We start from the raw sequence: 20,995 nt of genomic DNA, 5'->3' as shown, positions 1-20,995 counted from the left end.
TCAGCCGTTCATGAATGCCTGTTTGAAAAGGCTGGTCTTGCAGGCCCTGAGGAACTGATCAAGGTTCCGCAGGGCCCGCACCTCCTCTGGGAGTTGATTCCACAAGCATGGGGCCGCGGTAGAGAAGGCCCGTGCATAGGTAGTCCGAAGTTTAACTTCTTTTGGCCCAGGGGTGGTCAATCTGTTTTTACCTACTGACCTCAGTGCTCTCTGGGGCTCATACGGGGAGAGACAGTCCCTCAGGTAGGTCGGTCCTCGGCCATATAGGGCTTTAAAGGTAATCACCAGCACTTTGTACTGGACCCGGTATACAATCGGCAGCCAGTGCAGTTCGCGTAGCCCCGGCCGTATATGCTCCCATCTTGGGAGGCCACGTTCTGCACTAGCTGCAATCTCTGGGTCCAGCACAGAGGCAGCCCCATGTAGAGGGCGTTACAGTAGTCCAATCTTGAGGTGACCGTCGCATGGATCACCGTTGCTAGGTCCCGGCACTCTAGGAAAGGGGCCAACTGCCTCGCCCGCTTCAGATGAAAAAATGCTGACTTGGCAGTGGCTGTTATCTGGGCCTCCATTGATAATGAATTGAGGTCTTCTGCCTAATACACTGACATATGCAACAAACAAGAAGTACTCTTCCTGATCAACATAATTATTGTAATTTCTAACTCAATCCTAAAAAACACTTTTCTGGGAGTAAGATCCACAGAATAAACTGGCACTTACTTTTGAGAAGACCTGCTCAGATTGCTGTTTACCCTATATAAACTTTATTTTCATACATATAATTTGATAATCAAAGACTAGACTTTTCTTAGTGTTTGCTTTGCAAAACAATGGCATACGTTTGCCCTGTGCATCCAAATGCAGAGTTGTACAACATAATAAACATAATTGGATCCACAATTGAGAAGACTAATTCTAAGCATTTCTATACTTTAGCAGCTGCTTTAGCATAGGGCTTCCAAACTAGTTCCCCCAATTCTGGAAGGAATTTTTATTTTCTAATTACAAAAACTGCTCGGGAACTCAAACATACAACAGACTGTAACTGTATGGCAAACATATTCAAAGGAAGTGTGACAGAAACTGTTCTTCCTATTTGGAAGTATGTGCTTTGTTTTTTAACAAGCTTTCAGAAAATATTGGCATTTAAAAGTATTAGCCTACCTGCCATATGTTAGCAATATTTGTAAATGTACTTGATATCAAAAGCTGTGCCATTCTACAGTTGGCCCATGAGGTTCAAAACCAATTTGTTTCTGCTCTCATCTGTCTCTCTAGCACAGGTCTCATTTTGTGTTTTAGCTCTACTATTGTATTTTGGAACAGGTTCAGAATATAACAAAATGGCTCTTTGGTCCAGCAAATCACACTGAATAAAAATCTTTACTGAAAAAGGGTTCATAGAATCTTTTGTTTACTTTGCTTTTCAGCAATCTATAATTGGACCCAAGCTGGTAACCTTTCTCTCCCCCATGGTTTAGGTCTAATTGAGAAAAGAAAATGGAAGCATGCAGCAAGCAGGAGAAAGACATGCTGGCCTCTTTCCTATAGTGCTTCTTTGTGCTCCCTTTCTTGGCCAGCCACAAAGTCCTTTTCTTGCAGCTATACTGGAGAAAGAGAAATGAACAACTGTACAGGTGAAAGGAGTTTTAGTCTTCTGTGACCATGATGTCTCCCCTATCACCTTCTGGTTGTTGTAGCTAAAAAGGGAAGACTGGAAGCTTCACCTGCCAGTGAGACATTCAATGACTCCTCAAAATGACAGGTGGCAATAATAGTTCCAAACTATGAGCACAGGGAGGATTCATGCAGGTACAATGTAGCACTATGATATAGTGTGTGGTTTCATAGAGTGGGGTAAGAGTGTCAGGCTAGGATCTAGAAGACTGCCCTGGCTGTATATATATGTATATTTCTGTCTGACTTTTTCTCTGAAGAGTTCAGTGTGGGGTATATAGTTATTTTTTTATTATTAAATTTTATTTGTATCCCGCCCTCCCCGCCTAGGTAGGCTCAGGGCGGCTAACAACATTCAAATAAAACATTATACAATATACAATGTTTCTCCTTCCTCTCTGTCCTCACAAGAGTCACACAAAGGAGGGCAGACTGAGAGTGCATGACTAGCCTAGTGTCACCCATTGTGCCATCCATAAACAGAATTATGTGCTTCTACGCCTACTGGCCTCAATGGATTAAGAAGGGTGGGTGTAAATGCTGCTTAGGATGGCACTGTTAGTGGCTTTCATAGCTAAGCAGGGATTTGTACCCGGGTTTCCCAAGGAAACCAGTTGTGATCACTCAATTTCTCTCTACAGAAAACTATGAAATGTACATGGATGCCTGATGCAACAGGTGAAATACTATAGTGAGCATACTATGAAGAACTCAACCAAATATACTTCATCCTTGCAAAATAAACTCCCTGATTCAGTGGTATACAACACAGAAATATATTCACCTGCAGAACAGACACAACATGAATGTCTAAATCATACAAGCATCAAGAAAGTGTAACCAGAAATAACTCAAATTTAAATACTTCACACAGCATTTCAAACATCACCTATACCAGGGGTGGCCAATGGTAGCTCTCCAGATTTTTTTTGCCTACAACTCCCATCAGTCCCAGCCATTGGCCATGCTGGCTGGGGCTGATGGGAGTTGTAGACAAAAAACATCTGGAGAGCTACTGTTGGCCACCCCTGACCTATACCAACAAAACAGATGTGTGCATTTGCCACATGAAATGAATAGCACATGGGACTGACTCAAGGAATTCTGTCTTACCTTAAGAATCACAAAGCATGTGAGGGGGTGAAAAAAATTGCTCTTTAAGTCTCTCACTGTTTGAACATAAGACTGCAGCTTGGATATTTGCCTTAGACTTGCGTTTACTTCAGCGAGACAGAAAAAAGAAAGCAGCTCTTAAAGCAGGGGTGTCAAACTTAAAGCTCATGGGCCACATCCAGCCCCTGCAGGGCTCCAATCAGGCCCATGAGCAACTGCCTCTCTGCTGCTTCCTACTTCCTTTTCCTCCTTCCTGTTTCCAGCATTAGAGTTGGCTTTTGCCCAGTCTCTCCTATTTCCTGCTTAGCAGAAGAGAGAAAGAAAGCCAAGCCTCCCTTCCCTCAACTGGCTGAGGGTTCCTCCCCTTCCTCTGGAAGGAGGGAAAAAGAAAGAACCAGAGAGAGAGAGAGAGAAAACGCTGTAGTACTTTAAAGAAGACCAACAACATTTTATTCCAGATATAAGTTTTTGTGTGCCTGCAAACTTCTTCAGTGAGAGGGAGGGAGGGAGGGAGAGAAGCAAGAAGAGACAGAGAGACCTACAGCACTTTAAAGAAAACTAGCATTTTATTCCATAATGTATTTGTGCGCCTGCACACTTCTTCAGAGAGAGAGGGGAGAAAGGGCGGGAAAGGTCAGAGATAGCACGCCAGAGAGAGAAAGTCCCGTAGCACTTTTAATAAGACCAACTGCAACATTTTATTCCAGTTATAAGCTTTTGCTTACCCGCACGCTTCTTCAGGGAGAGAGAGAGAGAAAGAGAGAGAAAGAGAGAAGGAAAGAAAGAAAGAGAGAGAGAAAGAAAGAAAGAAAGAAAGAAAGAAAGAAAGAAAGAAAGAGAGAAAGAAAGAGAGAAAGAGAGAAAGAGAGAGAGAGAGAGAGAGAGAAAGAGAGAAAGAGAGAAAGAGAGAAAGAGAGAAAGAGAGAAAGAGAGAAAGAGAGAAAGAAAGAGAGAAAGAGAGAAAGAAAGAAAGAAAGAAAGAAAGAAAGAAAGAAAGAAAGAAAGAAAGAAAGAAAGAAAGAAAGAAAGAAAGAAAGAAAGAAAGAAAGAAAGAAAGAAAGAAAGTAAGTCCCATGGTGCCTGAAGAGATCCCCCTTTCCATTGCTAACAGATGTGGAGGGAGGAAGAAATCTAAGAGCACAGCTTGTATTCTTTATTGTGGCAGGATTTGTGACAGGACACAAGCTTTCATTAGTCACTTCTTCAGATACATCTAGAATGTGAATCCATCCATCCCTATATCTTGGAGAGTGAAGTGATTTCAGTCACCAAATGACAACAGTATGCGCTGGTAATGAGACACAAACCCTAGGTCTCAATTCAGTCCATTGTCTGTTGTCTTGAGTTTCATTATCACACGCAATTCAGCAGTTTCTCTAATCTCCCTTTGAAATTGCTTTGTAAGAGAATTGCTACACTTAGAGCAGTAACAGAATGTCCTGGAAGGTTAAAATGTTCCCCCACTGGTTTCTGAATGTTGTTGTTTCTAATAGCAGTAGTAAGAGGTCCAGTAGCACCTTAAAGACTAACAAAATTTGTGGTAAAGTATGCGCTTTCGTTAGTCACTGCTCACTTCTTCAGGCTTATTTCCATTTATTCTTTGCATCCTCCCAGACTGAATCCTCCCATAACAAACTGAGACTCAGGTTTTATGTCTCATTACAAATGTTAATATCACCATGCCTAGTGCCCCTCTGCATATCACACCTAATCGAATCATGCCTGCTACTGCCATTCAGCATCTGAAATAATATTTATAAAGTTTGTATCTTGGGCACCTTGTGTTACATTTTATGCCACACATGATCCAGCGTGACAAAGTGACATTTATGTCAGATCTGGCCCTCGTAACAAATGAGTTTGACACCTCTGTCTTAAAGTATGCAGGCTTTCTTCATGCAACATGGTCTTTTAGATATATGCTATATTAGCAAAGTAGGTCAGGTTGAATTTGGATAAGGGAAAGGAAATTTATAAAAGACCCTTTACTGACATCAGAAGCAGTTATTTTGTCTTTTCTTCATCTTTTCTTTCTACCATTATCTGCCCTGTCTTTGCCAACCAAGAAATTTGTGTTTTAAAATCCTTTTGTCATTGCTAGATTTACTATTTACCCTTTTTTCCAGAACATGACAAAACAGAGAGAACAAAATAGGATAAAAAGAATAAAAGGCCTTTTCTGAATTCAGCCCAAGTATTGTGAGGAGATAAATATTTTACCAGGGTTTAGTCAGAGTTTCAAGTCCATTGCCACTTCCATGAGAGTCACTAGACTGTAGTATAGGATGACATAGTATGCTGGGAATATAGAAATCCTGTCTTACAAGCTGATTTTGGGCCTAGATACATGATGCTTGAAGCCCTGTCTAGGTTACAGAAATGATAGGTTCTTGAATTTTTCCAGTGTTTTGATCTCTCCTTTTGTTTTCTTCCAGGGTTGGTAAAGCACAAGAGAAGTTTTTCATGTCAAGTTGTGGCAGCACATTGAGAAAAGGACCTGCAAACAAGTCAGCAATCGATCATAACCTCATTACAGACCAGTTGTGGTTAGGCCTAGGCAGTCAAAGTCAATGTATAATGAAGTGTAATTGATCTTTCTACTGCTTTGAGTGCTGTCCAAAATTGCCCATCTAAGAAAACAAAGCATTTGGGTGTTACTTATGTTTAGAATGAACTATCAGTCACCCAGTGCTCGGGTAAGATTTAAGAAATCAAATCTATCTGAGGTTCCCAGTTTTTTTTTGAAATCCTGTACTCTGTTTTGCTGCACAACAAATACAAAAATCATATTTGTAAGCCAAATCTTCAGAACTGGTTGTAACTATATTATGTGTTGTGGGCTTCAGAATGCTTTTCACCCAAGACATAAGGCTGTACCAGAAGCAGGTAGACAAGTTCCTACAGGGGATACGGTCAACACCTCTAGCAGCACTACAATAGAATTGTTTCCCATTTTAATTTTTTAAAGAATCCATAGCACATGGCTGAGCAAAGCAACAAAGCAGTTAATTTTTCAGTGTCCTCACCACATACTTATCTGTATTCCATTAGATAAGCACAAGACTCTTCCATCTGAAAAAATGAAACCTGCAACCTTAACATGCTTGTAATAAGAAGATACAACCTGATACTAATGGCAGTATTTCAAAAGCACTGGGATCCCCCTGCCCCATGTCTCATTGCTGCTAGCAACAGCAAGTGAACATTTAAAAAAGAAAAATAAGGCCTTGTCTATTCACAGGAAGTTCTTACCATAGAGTTTCCAGGCATCCTAGAGGTATCCTTTGTCACTTCCAGATAAGTCTAGAATAACCAGGAACTCTGGTAAGAACTTCCAGTAAGTAGACAAGGCCTTATTTTTCTTCTGTTTTTTTCTCCCAGGACACTGCAGCACTGCCCCTCAAACAGTTCCACCATAGTCGTATCAAAAGCATGGCTGCATATATACAGCCCTTAAGTCCTTTTCAATGCTGAAATTCTGTGCTGAAGGGGTCACTCTTACATCCACTGAGAGAAGAAAATATTGAGCAAAACTGGAACACCGGTATTCATTTTTTGTTGCAGAATTCTGGTGCCTAACAGGGAAGTAATTTTAAAAGTGGCTTATCTATAGTGGCAGCAAAACACTGGTTATAATATAATATGCTTTCTATATTTGAGCTACCTCCTAGTCATAGTTGGCAAAAGCTATGCAGACAAATGTTTTACAAAATATTCTTAATTTGTACATTTCTGTGCAGATATTTTCAGTGTTTTTTTTTATCCACTTATTTCTCACTAATTACACCATGTATTTTAATTATCAGAATTTTCAGCTAAAGAGATGTATTTCTTTATAGTTCTTCAAAGGATTCCAGTTATCACTACAATGTGAAAAAAGAAACTACAGTTGCACAATCATGTTGGTTTGAGGCTGGTAGTCAGAATTATAATTGCAGTTTCCCTATGGCAGGAATTAAAAACAAAAGTATATGCACAGTAGATATAGTGCTGGTGTGCTTCAGCTTTGTCATAATCAATATGGTTTCCAGATTTGGTCTATAATACTCTCAGCTGATTCCTCATACAGCAAAATGATTCCGCCACTCAGTTTCCTACATCAGAATGGCATTCTGATTCAATCTTTGCAATCACAAATACTTTGCATATAATTGCATGATGAAAATAGCAATATTTATTCTACAATATATAGAGAGTGTCTCCCCTAATACATGTCATGAGAGTGTAGGTTTGACACCCATTTGAGATCATTTGCAACTGTTCCATGAAATCATAGCCCAAAGGCCTGAGACAAAATATGCAAATGAAAATGCAATGGTTTGTGTGCAGTAATACAGACAAAGGTTGTAGAATAAATTTTGTTATGATCTAGTTTTATAGCAAAAATTTATAATGTAACAATTATCTAGGGATGTTCTAATTAACTGAAAACTCTTGTTCACTTGACACTTGTGCTTTAATAATTATACTTTTCTCCCATAATAAAGCACACATTTTCATTCTAACATGTTTCAATCCCCTATAGTATTTTGTCCTTTTTAATTACTCTAATACATGCTAGTTCCTTATTGGAGAAAGCCTACATTATCATTTACAGTTTAATGAGTAAGTTCTCAGCTATCTAATAACTCACTGTGCAAGAATTCTACCAAGTTAAAATGAGAGACACAGGGAGACTATTGTTCCAGTCACTATAAATGTTTACTTTCATTTTTATCACCAGAGGTATTTTTGACAGAAACATTAAATATTAAATTAGTATATTTATTCAAGATGAACTGACCCTGAAACTACTAATGCTATTGGATCAGTGCTAACCAAGATTCATACTTAGAACAAAAAAAAGATATTAAATGTAAATCAAGAAATACCATGGTAACCAAGGTTTGTTTACAAAACATTCCATAAGGAAATGCCTGTTTTTCACCTTAATACAGAGCAGAGACTACAGCCTGAAACAAAAGCAGCAACTGGCTACACAACACAATATTCTTATTCAGTGAAAATGGCTTGCCATGATATCACAACTATAAAGTTATCATGAATTAAAAGTTCACTTTCTTACAGGGTATTTAGATGTATCAATGTATCTAACTCTCAATCTAGCCACATCTGTGGATACTTGTCTAGAGACTGGAGCCATGAATAGATGACAGATCTTCCTACAAATCGGGAAGAAAAAAAACCCCCAAACCCAGATTTACAGAAAAACTTGAAATATATAAAAACAAAAAAACCTTCTCCTCAAATGACAGAAGAAATGCCTGTAGCTCAAAGAAATTAAGGTCCCCTGTGTGACCAGACTTGGGTGACCGCTCTGATAGCAGCCATTTGGTTGCCAGGACATCTGTGACTTCTTCATCTTCTTCTGCAGGGGTCTTATCAGCAGCCCCAATCTCCAGCTCACTCTAACAACGCAGAGGAAAGAAAGGCCTCCAGGGCCTTATCAGACACCCGATCAGTACAGCCTGCAGGAAAGCAGGGAGTGAAATGGACAAGCCAAAGCAGGGGCGAGCCAAAAGCGCTCCTGCCCAGCCCTCTCAGCCACCCAATCTCTGCTTAAGGGAAACTGAGACAATCCAAGCAGGATCGAGCTAAAAGCTCCCCTGCCTCCACCCAATCATCTGTCGAAGACTGAGATAGGGAGCGGATAGTGCTGCCATTACAGCAGCAAGCTTCGTCCCCTTGGAATTGCGCCCAAACGGGCAGCAGAAGTCCTCCCTTTTCCTTCCAGGGAAGCAAAGACATCCCTGCAGCCAAGCAGCGATTCTGCTGGCTGCTAGAGATGAATTCCTGAGCAGGCAGCATTGGACTTTGAGGGAAGACTCATCAGGGTCGGTCAGGTCTGGCAGTAACCTTTAGGTGGCTCAGTACTGCATTACTTGCAGTTCTCGCCCAGGCGCAAGCCTCTTGCTGTTGTTCAACTGATGCCATCCCACAGTGATTACAGTCTCAGACTAAGATTTGGGAGAACTGGGTTTGAATACCCATTTTGCCATGAAACCTCACTGGGTGACCAGGAGCCAGTCACACATTCATATCCTAAACAACCTCACACAGTTCAGAGAAGAGAAGAATGATGTGAGCTGCTTTAGCTCCTCATTGTGGAGTATAAATTAAGCAAAGAATAAATATAGCTGAAGATGAGGGCAGATAAAAGGTAGGCTGGTTGGTAGCTGGAAAGGAGCAAAGGAAGCAAGGACAGGTGAGGATATGGGGGCTGCCAGGAGCAGAGCGAGAAGAAATAGTGTGAGAAGGGAGGTACTCAAATAGTCCTTGCAGATTTCCTACTACATAACTGGGCTTGACCCAGCCAGCACTGCACTGGAAGAGGCTACATGGGGGGAGAGGAGGGAAGCTGAATACAAAGGGGCAGATAAAGATAGGTTAGCAGGTGAATGGGAAGGAGAGAAGAACAGGAAAAGGGGAGAGGCTACGGGAACTTTTTATGAAGGAAAGAAGAAATAGGGAGGAGTAAATTAGATGCCCCTCATAAAATGTTGCTGGTCCCCCTACTTTCATCTATGCATTTGCAGAAGTAGCATTTCTTACCAATACAAATTTTCCTTCCCTATTATGTACAGTTGGTTCCTATCACAATCATCTTTCTTTGGCAGATTCCAAAAGAGCAAGCTGCACAACTCCCTATATAGCAATCATTACAGAAGGTGTGTGTGTGGGAGGGGTATTTTTTGAATTTGGGTATTATACCCAAAAAATGGATACCTGTTGCTAGCAAGAAGGGCTGTGGCAGTGTTCACAAGAGTTTAATTTATGTTTTCTTTCTTATTTATCCACATATTCTTTTTTTTTCCTTATTCTATATTATTTTAGACAGGACTTACATGTTCTTGTCTGCTGTTTAATTATATTCTGTTTTAGGGAGTTATATTATGCTTAGGATGTTAACAACCGTTGGAATTTAATTACCTGACTACCCTATCATGTTTTTTCCCCAGCAGCTGCTTTGATAATGCTGACCTTGAAAAGAGCAGTTGTATTTTAACATGTACTTAAGTTGGCTTAATTAACCTATTCTAAGGTTGAGCTATAACCTATTTAACATTAACTTTTAATGCTTTCAATTTTAACCCATCTTAACCCATTAATTTTATCAATTTTATCTTCCTATAATTTTATTTTCACGGTTTCCAATAGTTTTGTTTTCTTAACCATTCTTAACTGTTTCCAATTGTTCTTTTTTAACTATTATTTTGACTATTTTAGGATATTCAGTAGTGGAGCTTAATTTAAATTTAAATTAAATATAAAAACAGGAACTAGAGAAAAAGAATTTATATCAAGTTTTAGACTGAAGGTACTCTGCAAGTCCTGTATTTTAGCATTTGAGTATTAACTGCGTTAACTGTTTTACTTTGGCTACACCCATTTAAGGATATTTTAAGAGATGGAGTAGTAGATAAGCTGGGAAAGAAAGGGGAGGGGGAGGGCGGAGAAAGGGGTAGAAGAGGAAGAACAAGGAACGGGGGAAGGGAAAGAGAAAAGATAAATCGTGCTTAAGGTAAATCCAGATGAGCAGCCGTGTTGGTCTGAAGCAGTAGAACAAATTTTGAGTTCAATGGCACCTTTAAAACTAACAAAGTTTTATTCAAGGTGTGAGCTTTCTCACACCTTGAATAAAATTATTTCATACTTAAGGTAATTAATTGGTCTCATTTAGGGTTGCCAAGTCCAATTCAAGAAATATCTGGGGACTTTGGGGGTGGAGCCAGGAGACATTGGGGGTGGAGCCAGGAACAAGGGTGTGACAAGCATAATTGAACTCCAAAGGGAGTTCTGGCCATCACATTTAAAGGGACAGCACACCTTTTCAATGCCTTTCTTCCATAGGAAATCATGAAGGATAGGGGCACCTTCTTTTGGGGCTCATAGAATTGGACCCCCTGGTCCAATCTTTTTGAAACTTGGGGGGCATTTTGGGGAGAGGCACTAGGTGCTATATTGAAAATATGGTGCCTCTACCTCAAAAAACAGGCCTCCCAGAGCCCCAGATACCCACAGATCAATTCTCCATGATTTTCTATGGGAATAAATCTCCATAGGGAATAATAGAGTTCTCAGCAGACATTTCCCTCCCCTCCCCCCGCTTTCTGATGACCCTGAAGCGGGGGGAGGGCCTCCAAACTGGGGGATCCCCTGCCCCCACCTGGGGATTGGCAACCCTAGTCTTATTCATTCACAACTATGAGGAGGAAGAAACGCTGCCCTTTCAATTCTATAAACTGCCCTTTATCTAAATAGAGTAAACTAGATGGGGGTCACCAGATTAATTTAGATTTGTATTTATTTATTCATTCATTTAGATTTTGATTCCATTCTCCCCATGAGCAAGCTCAGGGCGAATCACAACAAGGGAACAGCATCAACTACTCGTCATAATAAAATTCAAATGAAATATACAATTAATAGTTACAAATATACAGTTAATTAGAATTAAAATGTAAAACTAAAACAGGTAGCAACAATTGCATAGTGACCGCTTTAGGCCACATAGGTGGAATCAGATGGATGCTCCAACAGAGTAGGAACTACAGCAGGGAGGCCAACTGAGGTAGACATCCACCGCCAGACCTGAAGCCTGATGAAACAGCTCCATTTTACAGAACTTACTTTAATGCGCCTTGGCTGCATTGCTGCACTTTGATTCCCAATTATCTGGGAGAAAAGCATGCTTGTAAATAGCTTAAATGAATACATTAAATAAATTTCTAAAGTTCACCTCATATAAAAATACTGTTCATGTCTGTGAGATTGACTTTTCAAAAATAAGAAGTGATGGAAAACACTGAATATCAGAAGGCATACAAAAAAAACCACACCATAATTTAAAAGATTTTTAAGATATGAGAGGCAAGGGTACTCACCGTTTCATATGCTGTTACAATTTTTTTCAAAACCTCTGGGACAATCGCTTGCAATTCCATTGTGGGATACTGATCACTGAGATTCATTACCACTAAAGGTGTATTATCAGATCTCACCAAGCGGGTCGATACTGCTAATATGCATTGCATGAGATTTGCTACAGGAGAGAGGCCACATAGCTCTTTGAATGAAACTACTGCATTCTGTGTTAAAAAAAAATAAAATAAAAGGAAAAAATTACTGTCACATTTAATATCTCATTCAGGTTTTTTCCAGAATACATAAATTTTCAGAATATATAAACAATTCAAGTTAACAGACTTCTTACTAATATAATTATGCAATTGAGTTATTCATTATCCATGACTATGCTTTGGAAAATGACAGGTCTCCAAAGTAAGCAAGATTTAGATAACTGCAATGTTTATTAAGTTATTTATAAGCACACACATATGAAGTATGTAAACCAGAGGTGGCCAACAGTAGCTCTCAAGATGTTTTTTGCCTACAACTCCCGTCAGCCCCAGCCATTGGCAATGCTGGCTGGGGCTGACGGGAGATGTAGGCAAAAACATCTGGAGAGCTACCATTGGCCACCCCGATGTAAACACTTATCATTCAACTGTGACTCTAATGTCATGATCTCTACTTGGAGTCCTTTCAATAAGAACATAAGAGAAGCCATGTTGAATCAGGTCAATGACCCATCTAGTCTAAGACTTTATGTCACATAGTGGCCAAAACCTAGGTGCCAACAGGAAGCCCACCTACAGGGCTAAAACTCCAGAAGCCCTCCCACTGTTGCCTCCCAATCTTCAGTGTTGACATGTAATTCTGGATTACATTGGGTCATTGATTTTCATCCTCCACAGATAAACCCCTGTAATTATGATTATAATGAAAGAAATATGAGTTCACAACCTGAATCTTGCCCAGGTTTACTGAAAATATTTCAAGCCCCATTTCTGCCTCTGATTCTCTCATTTAACACATAAATATGTCCAAAGCTGAAGTGAATATGGCTGTTGTTGCCTTCAAATTAATATTACAAAGACCCCATATTTCAGAATCAAATGTAAATAAAAGGGTCCTCTGATTATTATGCAATTTGGATGGCCAATGAACCTAACAGAATCTCATTCTCTACATTATTGTGCTCCCCATGCTTTGAAGTAACAAAAGTCAAAACAACATACTGTATATATTCAGATGTCAGGAACAAACCAGAAATGTTTGTTATGAGAATGACAATGACAATAAGTTATTATCAGGCTTACATGCTGTCTAACATTCCTTTTGTATGCAGAGCCAAAATTGAAAACTCTGTGGTTTAGGATGTCTGAATCTTTGAACTTTCATTAGTTTAGATCTCTGAATTCAGGAGCTTCAACAAATTGAAGCTTGCTCCTTATCCACAAACTGATTTTAAATCCCAGGTTCTGGTCAGTACACTAATTTGTCACAGAACCCAGCTTTGGACACTGAAACAAATTAAAGCTAGATAATTCACTTACTAAACCAAGAAGTCTTCACTTTTGCTTCCATGCGTGAGACGGAAAGGAGCATACAAGCTAAACAATAAACTAAAGTCATTCTCAAAGATCAAAACAAGCTGAAGTCAGAATGTTATGTCTCAGGCACTGGCATGTAATCTACCAATCTACTCAGCGAAGTACTAAGAGAGACACTTAAACTGAAGGAAGGATCCTCATGCTGGAGGAAAGCTTCAAATTTTGCCAAGCAGAATAGTGGGATAGTCATTGCCTTTAATTGAGGGAGGTACAGAGTCAGACCACAGATGCAAGAAGGACTTTCCTGTTGCCAGAAAGGAGGAGTCACATGGTATTGGTAATCTCCATTTTCCATAGCCAATAATAATAGTTCCAATGAAGTGCAAAGTTCTGGACTACAGAGCTCTATTTTAGCATCTAGCTTGCTTTATTATACTTTATTCATTTAATCAAGAACACAGAATGTTTTATAATATCACTTCTATTACCAGATTTTTTTTAAAAAACCCTGACAAGTGTATTAATATGACACTAAAATATGACTTTAAAAATTGTGATTTTAACATTGAAATCACTGGAGACTGAAAAAAATGGAAACAGAAAAATAGTGTGATTTGCTTGATCTACTCAGGGGTGTCAAACTCATTTGTTATAAAGGCCAGATCTGACATAAATGAGACCTTGTTGGGCTGGGCCATGTGTGTCATAAAATGTAATGCCAAGTAGAGGAGATGTAAACTTTACAAATGGCACGGACAAACACAAAGATTTTTTTTTAAAAAAAACCCCTTAAAACATTAGTATTCTTGCAATATTTTGTTTATTTAACAGTCTCCAATAACTGACGCCTCTTGCTCTAAATTATTGCATCAAAATCTGGAGACAATGTTTGTGCTGTAGCAATTTTGAGTATGATGTTCTGGTATATTTCAGGTGTGTATCGGTAAGTTGCATACCTACTTTTGATTTATTGACATTAATCACAGAAATCTCATGGCCAATGCTCTGTGCCCTAGTTGGAACCAAGGGAAAACTTGAAATGGCTGGGCATTGTGAGATTTTGTACGTAAGTTGCCTTTTGTACATAAGTTGCTTCGTGTGCTGGTCAAGAACATATGGAGGCACCATGACCCAGATTGAGGGCTATGTGTTTACCCACAAAGTTATAGTCTTCCCCATAAAAATAACTGCAACTCCTATGAGGCAGTGCAAGAATAGAGAGACTGCAATGTATAGTGCTTGTATCAACCTACTATCTGGGAAGCCTAAGTTCAAAATCCCCAGTCTCCACCTCACTGTCTTCTTGTTATTCCTCATCTAAACATTCCACATTGCTTTCCTACTGAGAAAGATTTGATCACGAGGGCATGAATATAGTGAAAAGGAGGAGGGAACCCAGTTGAATACAGGAAAGCCCTGGCAAAATCAGCTTAACAACAGAGGGAGGGCAAGACAAAAAGCTAGGCAAAAAGGTGCGTTTTATATTTCACATGGGATTGAGGCAGCCCAGAAAAACAGCATTTCTCTTTTCCCTAAGAGAGGTGGAGGGAGGAGGAGTCTCAGCCAATGGAGGAGCTTTGTTGTATAGCTCTGCTGTGTGATTCAGAGAGCCTGGCACAGCTCTCTAGATTTGATTGGGAGTACTCTAGCTGTGCAAGGCTCTCTCAGTCACACAGCAGAGCTACATACTCAAGATCCTCCACTGGCTGAGTCTCCTCCTCCCTTCCCCTCCCTTGGGGAAGGGGGAGGGGAAGAACAAAAAAGCAAGGAGAGGCTGCTTTGCTCAGCTGCCTCAGTCTCACAGAGAAAAACAAAAATGGCAATGACAGAAGCAGGAGAGAGGGAGAAGGAAGCAGACCATAGCTGGCTGCATAGAAGCCCTCAGGGTTGGGGCAGATCAGGCTGCTGGCTGGACGTCTGAAACCCCTGATATACATAAATTTATGAGGTGCTTACAATGACTTTAACAGCATATACCATTCTTCATTTTGAGAATATGGCCCAGTGAATTATTTACTTATTTATTGAATGTTGTTGTGCAGTTGGAAACCTGTTCTCACAGTTAAGCATTCCAGAAAACAGTTATGCACCCAAGTTCCACAGATCTGCCCTGACTGCATTTTCAAGAGAATACACCAAACCTAAAAGGATAAACACTGCTTCATCTTCTACATCAATACCCAAACTGAAAATATAGCACATTAAATCAAACCTAAATCAGGATTACAATTTGATGTAATCCTAGTGCAATACGGTTTCTATGCTGCAATGTACTTTCCCAAAATCAGAAGTCATGTTCAAATAGATATCTCATTCCAAATGTATCTCTTTTTTAAAAAAAAATTATTTAAAGATTTTTACACTTCTAACGATTATGGCAAGTGAAACAGTCTAGTGGAACACTTACCACTGCTGTGGGTGAGTGGAGGGGTGTGTGTGACAAAAAAAGTCAAAACTCTATTTACAAAGGCTATGAAACTGTTCAAGTTTGTACATGTTTATCTCTTACATTTTATTACTGCTGACAAATCTTATTGAGTCTCATCCTTTATGAGAGCCAGCATTCCATGGCTTCCTGCCTATGTGAATGACCCATCACAGATCATACACCTCAGAGAACTTTCACCTCATCTCAAAAATACAATGTTTTTCAATCTACTTAGTTCATATGTGAGTGAGCCACCATGAGTTCAGGAATCCAGTTACATAAATATATACATAAACCAGCCCTCTGACTTGTCTGTTTCTCTCTTTCTCCTAGAGACCATGCTGTAATACTGTATCTCAGAAAAAAATGGAGGCTAATCGCCTGCTTGCATCTCACCTGGGATGACATAAGATCAAACTTTATAATGGCCTAAGAAATCTGTCTTCTACCCTTCTATTATTTTAAATTACATAACATCCCATCTGATGAAGAGCTCAAAGCTTTGCACAATGTTTTGTGTCAATTTGGTTGGTCCTAATAGAAGTTATTACATGGGTTTGGTTCTTGTTTTTGGATTTTGCATGGGCCAATATGGCTGTACAATTTTTCTATATCTACTCTAAGTCAAAGTTCTAAAGAACAGTCAGATAACATAAAATAAACTGTAGCACAAAAAGGGAATTAGGTTAGTATCAATTCAGTCCTAACCAGAGTTACAATCTTGTGAACCCCATGGACTTTACCTTTACCGTTGATCACATTAACAGCTTTCAAAATGACTGAACATCTATATTTAACAATGTCATGATTTATTATAGAAACATAATAGAGTGCAATAAACACATTTATTAATGTAAATATTAATCTTTTGTGAAAGTAAATCAAATACAATACCTGCATGTTTTCCCTCAAATCCGTGGCATCCCGTATGGGTTGGAGAGCATTCTTGAATACTTCATCAATAGTTTTAATCCACAAAGTCCTCATACAGGCATACTCTCTGGATTTCTTGCTTTTCCTGACAGAAAGACCCCGTTTATGAGGCTTCCCACCACCCCTCCGATTAGTAATTGCCACATGTACAAATAAAAATGCATGTGCTAGAGCTTCTCCTGTTAAAGACTGAAGTGGAACATGCCGATAACCTGTCTGTAAACACTCAAAGGGAATTGTGTACTGCCCAATAAATTCATCCCCAATATAATCATCATCTAGTACTACAAACCGCACCATAGCAAGTTCAGGTAGATTAATCTGAAATTCAAAACTTTCATCAAATATTGGATTGTCCCCATTTTGATGCACAGTTTTTGTCCTTTGCTCTGCACAATCTGCTGGGATCCCATGGATTTCTACATAGACGTAAGGATCTACAACATCACCTTTGGCACCTGATCCTTTTGGTTTTGGAAAGTTCTGCCCACTAATGATCTTAACATGAAGAAGCTGTGGTGAAACCCCAGGTACAGTGTCTTTTGTATTTGCACTAAAGAAAGAAACTTCTTCCCGCATGATTGCAGGCCGCAGTACATAACCACAATTGCCATTTTGTCGAAACCAACCAATGTTGAGGTCCATCATTAATCCAGGTGTCTGAAAGTTCATTGCCACTATCTGGCAACCACATTTCCAAAAATCCTGTGGATTCATATTACTTGAATCAATCCTCATGGGACTAGGGAAAACTCTGGCAAGAAAACGTTTGTTGTAATTCACAAAGTCTCCAGCATTTTCATTGGCATATCTGGTAGCAAGCACTTCATTAAAGGAGCAAATTTCCCAGTATTTTTGAAGCTGAAATGAAACCTGGAAATCTTTGAATTGAATTGACTTGCATATGGATACGAGTTCTGAAAGCTCTTTACAGAGCTGGAACCTTTTTGCTGGCACAACATTCTGCTGCTCCACACCCTCCTTACCCACTCTCTGGGACATTTCTGCTCCTTCATCTTCATCAGTAACATCTCCCTCTAGCCCTGAGCAATTAGGAGAAAGCTTCTTGGCTTTTAATAGTACTTTCCCTTTGAGGGATTCAGGAGAAGGCAGATAGGATTCTTCTGCATTTGGAGGCTGTGTATACAGCTTGTCTCCCAATATTTTCTTCATATGCTGAACCATCACTTTCTGTTGCTTGAGAGAGCAATGATTTTCTAAACACAGCATAAGAGGATAGTCCGAAGCAAAAAATGCATATTTGTTAATAATGTCAATTACGCTGCGGAAGACTATCTGCGAGGTCATTGTATGACCTGTGTAAATTACAGGTTCATTATCAGGACCATCCCAAACATCCAACTCAACACTTCGGCACCCCATTTTAAGAGCACGAATATATCCTGTGATATCAGATGGACCTCGGAACTGATCCTCTATCAAGTATGTGTTATGAGATGAGTTTATGAAATAATGAGATAGAGGTTGTTTCATGTCTTGGCACACCTTTTTATGCTCTGGATCAAATATATGACATTCTGCTGAAGTAAGGTAATTTGTAAAACCATCTATGGAAAGCCATCCCTTGTCCTGGCCCTCTCTAGAAGGCTCATACTTGTGAATGATTTCTAGGCTTATTTCTTCTGTGACATGTGCCATACCCTGTTCCGCTTCTAAAAACATCATAAGGTCCTTGGTGTCAAGGAATTCTTTATTGCTAGAAAACTGAACTAACAAGAAATAGATCTCAGGGCGAGTGCAAAGCTCATGAAAAACTTCAACAAACTCCTCCTTTGTGACTTCAGTACCAGGTTTGTCTTTTGATCTGTGTAACTCTTTGAATTTCAGTTCAATTTTACTTGTTTTTAAGCCAGGGTTTAGGCTTTTGATAAATTGCACAGCCCTACACAAGGATATACGGCCCAAATTATCTACATCTGTTTCACTAAACATTTGTGAAACCCATGAAGTCCGCATTTTATCTTGGCTACTTTCTAGCATATCAAGTGTATGTTTTCCATAAGATATCAGGTATCTTAGCCCAGTAACCCAAATATTTGCAACATCCGCAGAATTTGCAACAAGATCTAAAGACTCATAATTATCCCCATAGATAACAGAAAACGCACAGTCTTCTGAAATCTGGTCATAAATTCCATTGCTACGAAAAATGTCTGTATTCTTCCCCGTTCTCACTTCTTTGACTGATTTAACATCAATCTTTGCTTTTTCAGAATCCTTCTTAGAAGGTTCCCACCGTAGGGACTGCATATCTGCATCTAAAAGGAAGTATCGGTGGTATATTCTGGAGTTGGATCGAACCTTTTTGAGTTCTGAGCCTTCAACCATGGCATTAATACAGTCACTTGCACTGCTGATCTTCTTCTCAGTTGGCATGCTGCTGAATGACACCGTCTTCTTCCGTTCTCTTTTTTGCTTTGTACCATCCTAGAAGTAGAAAAAATGAATAATGAAATATCTGCCTTATAACATGTAAATGGTGGAGACCTGTCTCCTACTTTTAATGTAGTTCTCTGTGCATCAATTTGAGGATTGTGGACTTATTAGGTATTCCGAAAGGGATCTTTGTCCTGGGGACTGACTGATCCATCCACAGCTGTTCACGTCTAGTGAAACATTAAAGACAGCAGATGTACATCCCTGTACTATATAATGTTTACTGAGAAGTCCATGCAAGTTCACTTACTATAAAGTAAGTGTGCACCGGATCACAACTTAGTACTCATAATGTTTTATGATTAATATTTATAGCAAGCCTTTGAGATAGTATATATTATTCTCATTTTGCACACTAAGTGCCAGAGACTTATTCAACGCCATCAAGCCAAGCAGACATTTGGATCTATTTCTTCATTGTACTCTGCAGGGCTTTTTTTTGTAGCAGGAACTCCTTTGCATATTAGGCCACACACCCCTGATGTAGCCAATCTTCCAAGAGCTTACAGGGCTCTTAGTACAGGGCCTACTGTAAGCTCCTGGAGAAGTGGCTACATCAGGGGTGTGGCCTAGTATGCAAAGGAGTCCCTGCAACAACAAAAAGCCCTGATACTCTGTTGCTGACATCTGGACTCACACTATAAGTGTGCTAATAGTGTATATTAATATATTAAAACCCTTGCTTTGACCATCAACAAAAATATGCAATATTTTATCAAAACTATTTCAACTATATTGTATTTATATTGACTTACTTACAAGAAGGGGGAGGCACGGAGAATGTGAGGGAACAAATAGTATTTCTTCCGCAGTAAGAATGTAGAACTGGCATACGTAGGGAAAGAGAATGGAGATAGGAGGGTTAAATTTAAACTTCTTTAGCTAACAATGAAGTTTTGACCCATTTGTTCATGCCAAATTGAAGCTATCATCCCCTGGGCCTAGGCCATGAGGCCTAGAGGACAAGGAGATGCTTGCCTATAAGTTGCTAGCGGGCCTACATCTCCCAGGATGCCTTCTGTTCTTCTGGCTGGGTGGCAGAGATTTAGGAGGGAAAACTTGCCGGGGGAGAGGGGGACCTGGGAGCAAAGCAAAAACAGGCCAAGTTGCAGGCAGGTTGTTCTCCCTGTAGAGGCTACATTCAGAGAGAGTGGTTCTCTCTGGAAAAGGCTGAGCTGGAAGCATGTTGCAGCTGGGAGAAATCCCTCACCCAAAGGGAGTGGTGGGTCTTTGGCATTAGAAGGAGCCATTTAGTTGTCTCAGGGTTTTTATTTCTTTGCACTAACCTTTACTGTTTCTGTACTCACTGTTGCACTAAATGTTTTACTAACCACTTGTTGTTCTAGAGCACTTATAATAAACTTATTGTTATTAAACTGCCTGGGTTCTCACATCTCTTTGGTCAGAGTTAAAAGGTACATGCTAATAGGGAAGATACAGGGGTTTGGTGAGTGCTCTGGGCCCTCCCATACAGACCTTTACCAGAGTGGTGGCAGTCAGTAGAAGGCCCTTCCTGGTCTCCTGCTGTGTGACAGAAGCCAATAAAAATAAAGTGAAATCTAACTCATAGGCACTGAGCCCTTATAAAATGTTTGATATAACAGCTCAGGTTTTGATAAAAGTTGCCTTCATCTTAACTGCAGTGGAAGTCTTCACAGGGAACATGTGTGAATGAACAATACTGCTTGGAAGGGGCCAGTGGTGACGATAGTAATACTTAATATCTGGCCAATATCAAAGACCTCCAAGTGCCATGGTCCTAAGACAATTTTGGAATGCTTCATATCAGTTATTATGTGAGCCATCTGCTATGATATGAACACACAACAAAGCAATTATACAACAAATCCATTCAGGGACTCTCTGCTTACTTCGTAAACCATGTCTCAACATGCTAGTACAAAATTTACTGAAGTGGTAGGAGCACTGATGTTGTTTCTTTAATGCAAATACCACAAGTAAGTCTGGAGATGAGCAGTGACTAGCA

At 39.7% G+C, this 20,995-nt stretch overlaps 1 protein-coding gene across 1 annotated transcript in view; it reads right to left on the bottom strand.

Moving 5' to 3' along the window:
* The window catches only part of PLCL2 (phospholipase C like 2), a 119,683-nt gene that overhangs the window by 26,110 nt on the left and 72,578 nt on the right, over window positions 1-20,995 (bottom strand). The window contains exons 3-4 of the mRNA XM_060248745.1: window positions 16,513-18,999; window positions 11,679-11,882 (exon numbers count right to left, since the gene is read on the bottom strand). Coding sequence (XP_060104728.1) covers window positions 11,679-11,882; window positions 16,513-18,999 — 2,691 coding nt within the window. The remainder of the gene's footprint in view (window positions 1-11,678; window positions 11,883-16,512; window positions 19,000-20,995) is intronic.

The sequence above is a fragment of the Heteronotia binoei genome, chromosome 10, assembly GCF_032191835.1.
Source record: "Heteronotia binoei isolate CCM8104 ecotype False Entrance Well chromosome 10, APGP_CSIRO_Hbin_v1, whole genome shotgun sequence".
NCBI lineage: Eukaryota > Metazoa > Chordata > Lepidosauria > Squamata > Gekkonidae > Heteronotia > Heteronotia binoei.
The sequence above is the reverse complement of the archived record's forward strand: the minus strand, read 5'-3'. Positions and strand labels throughout refer to the sequence as shown.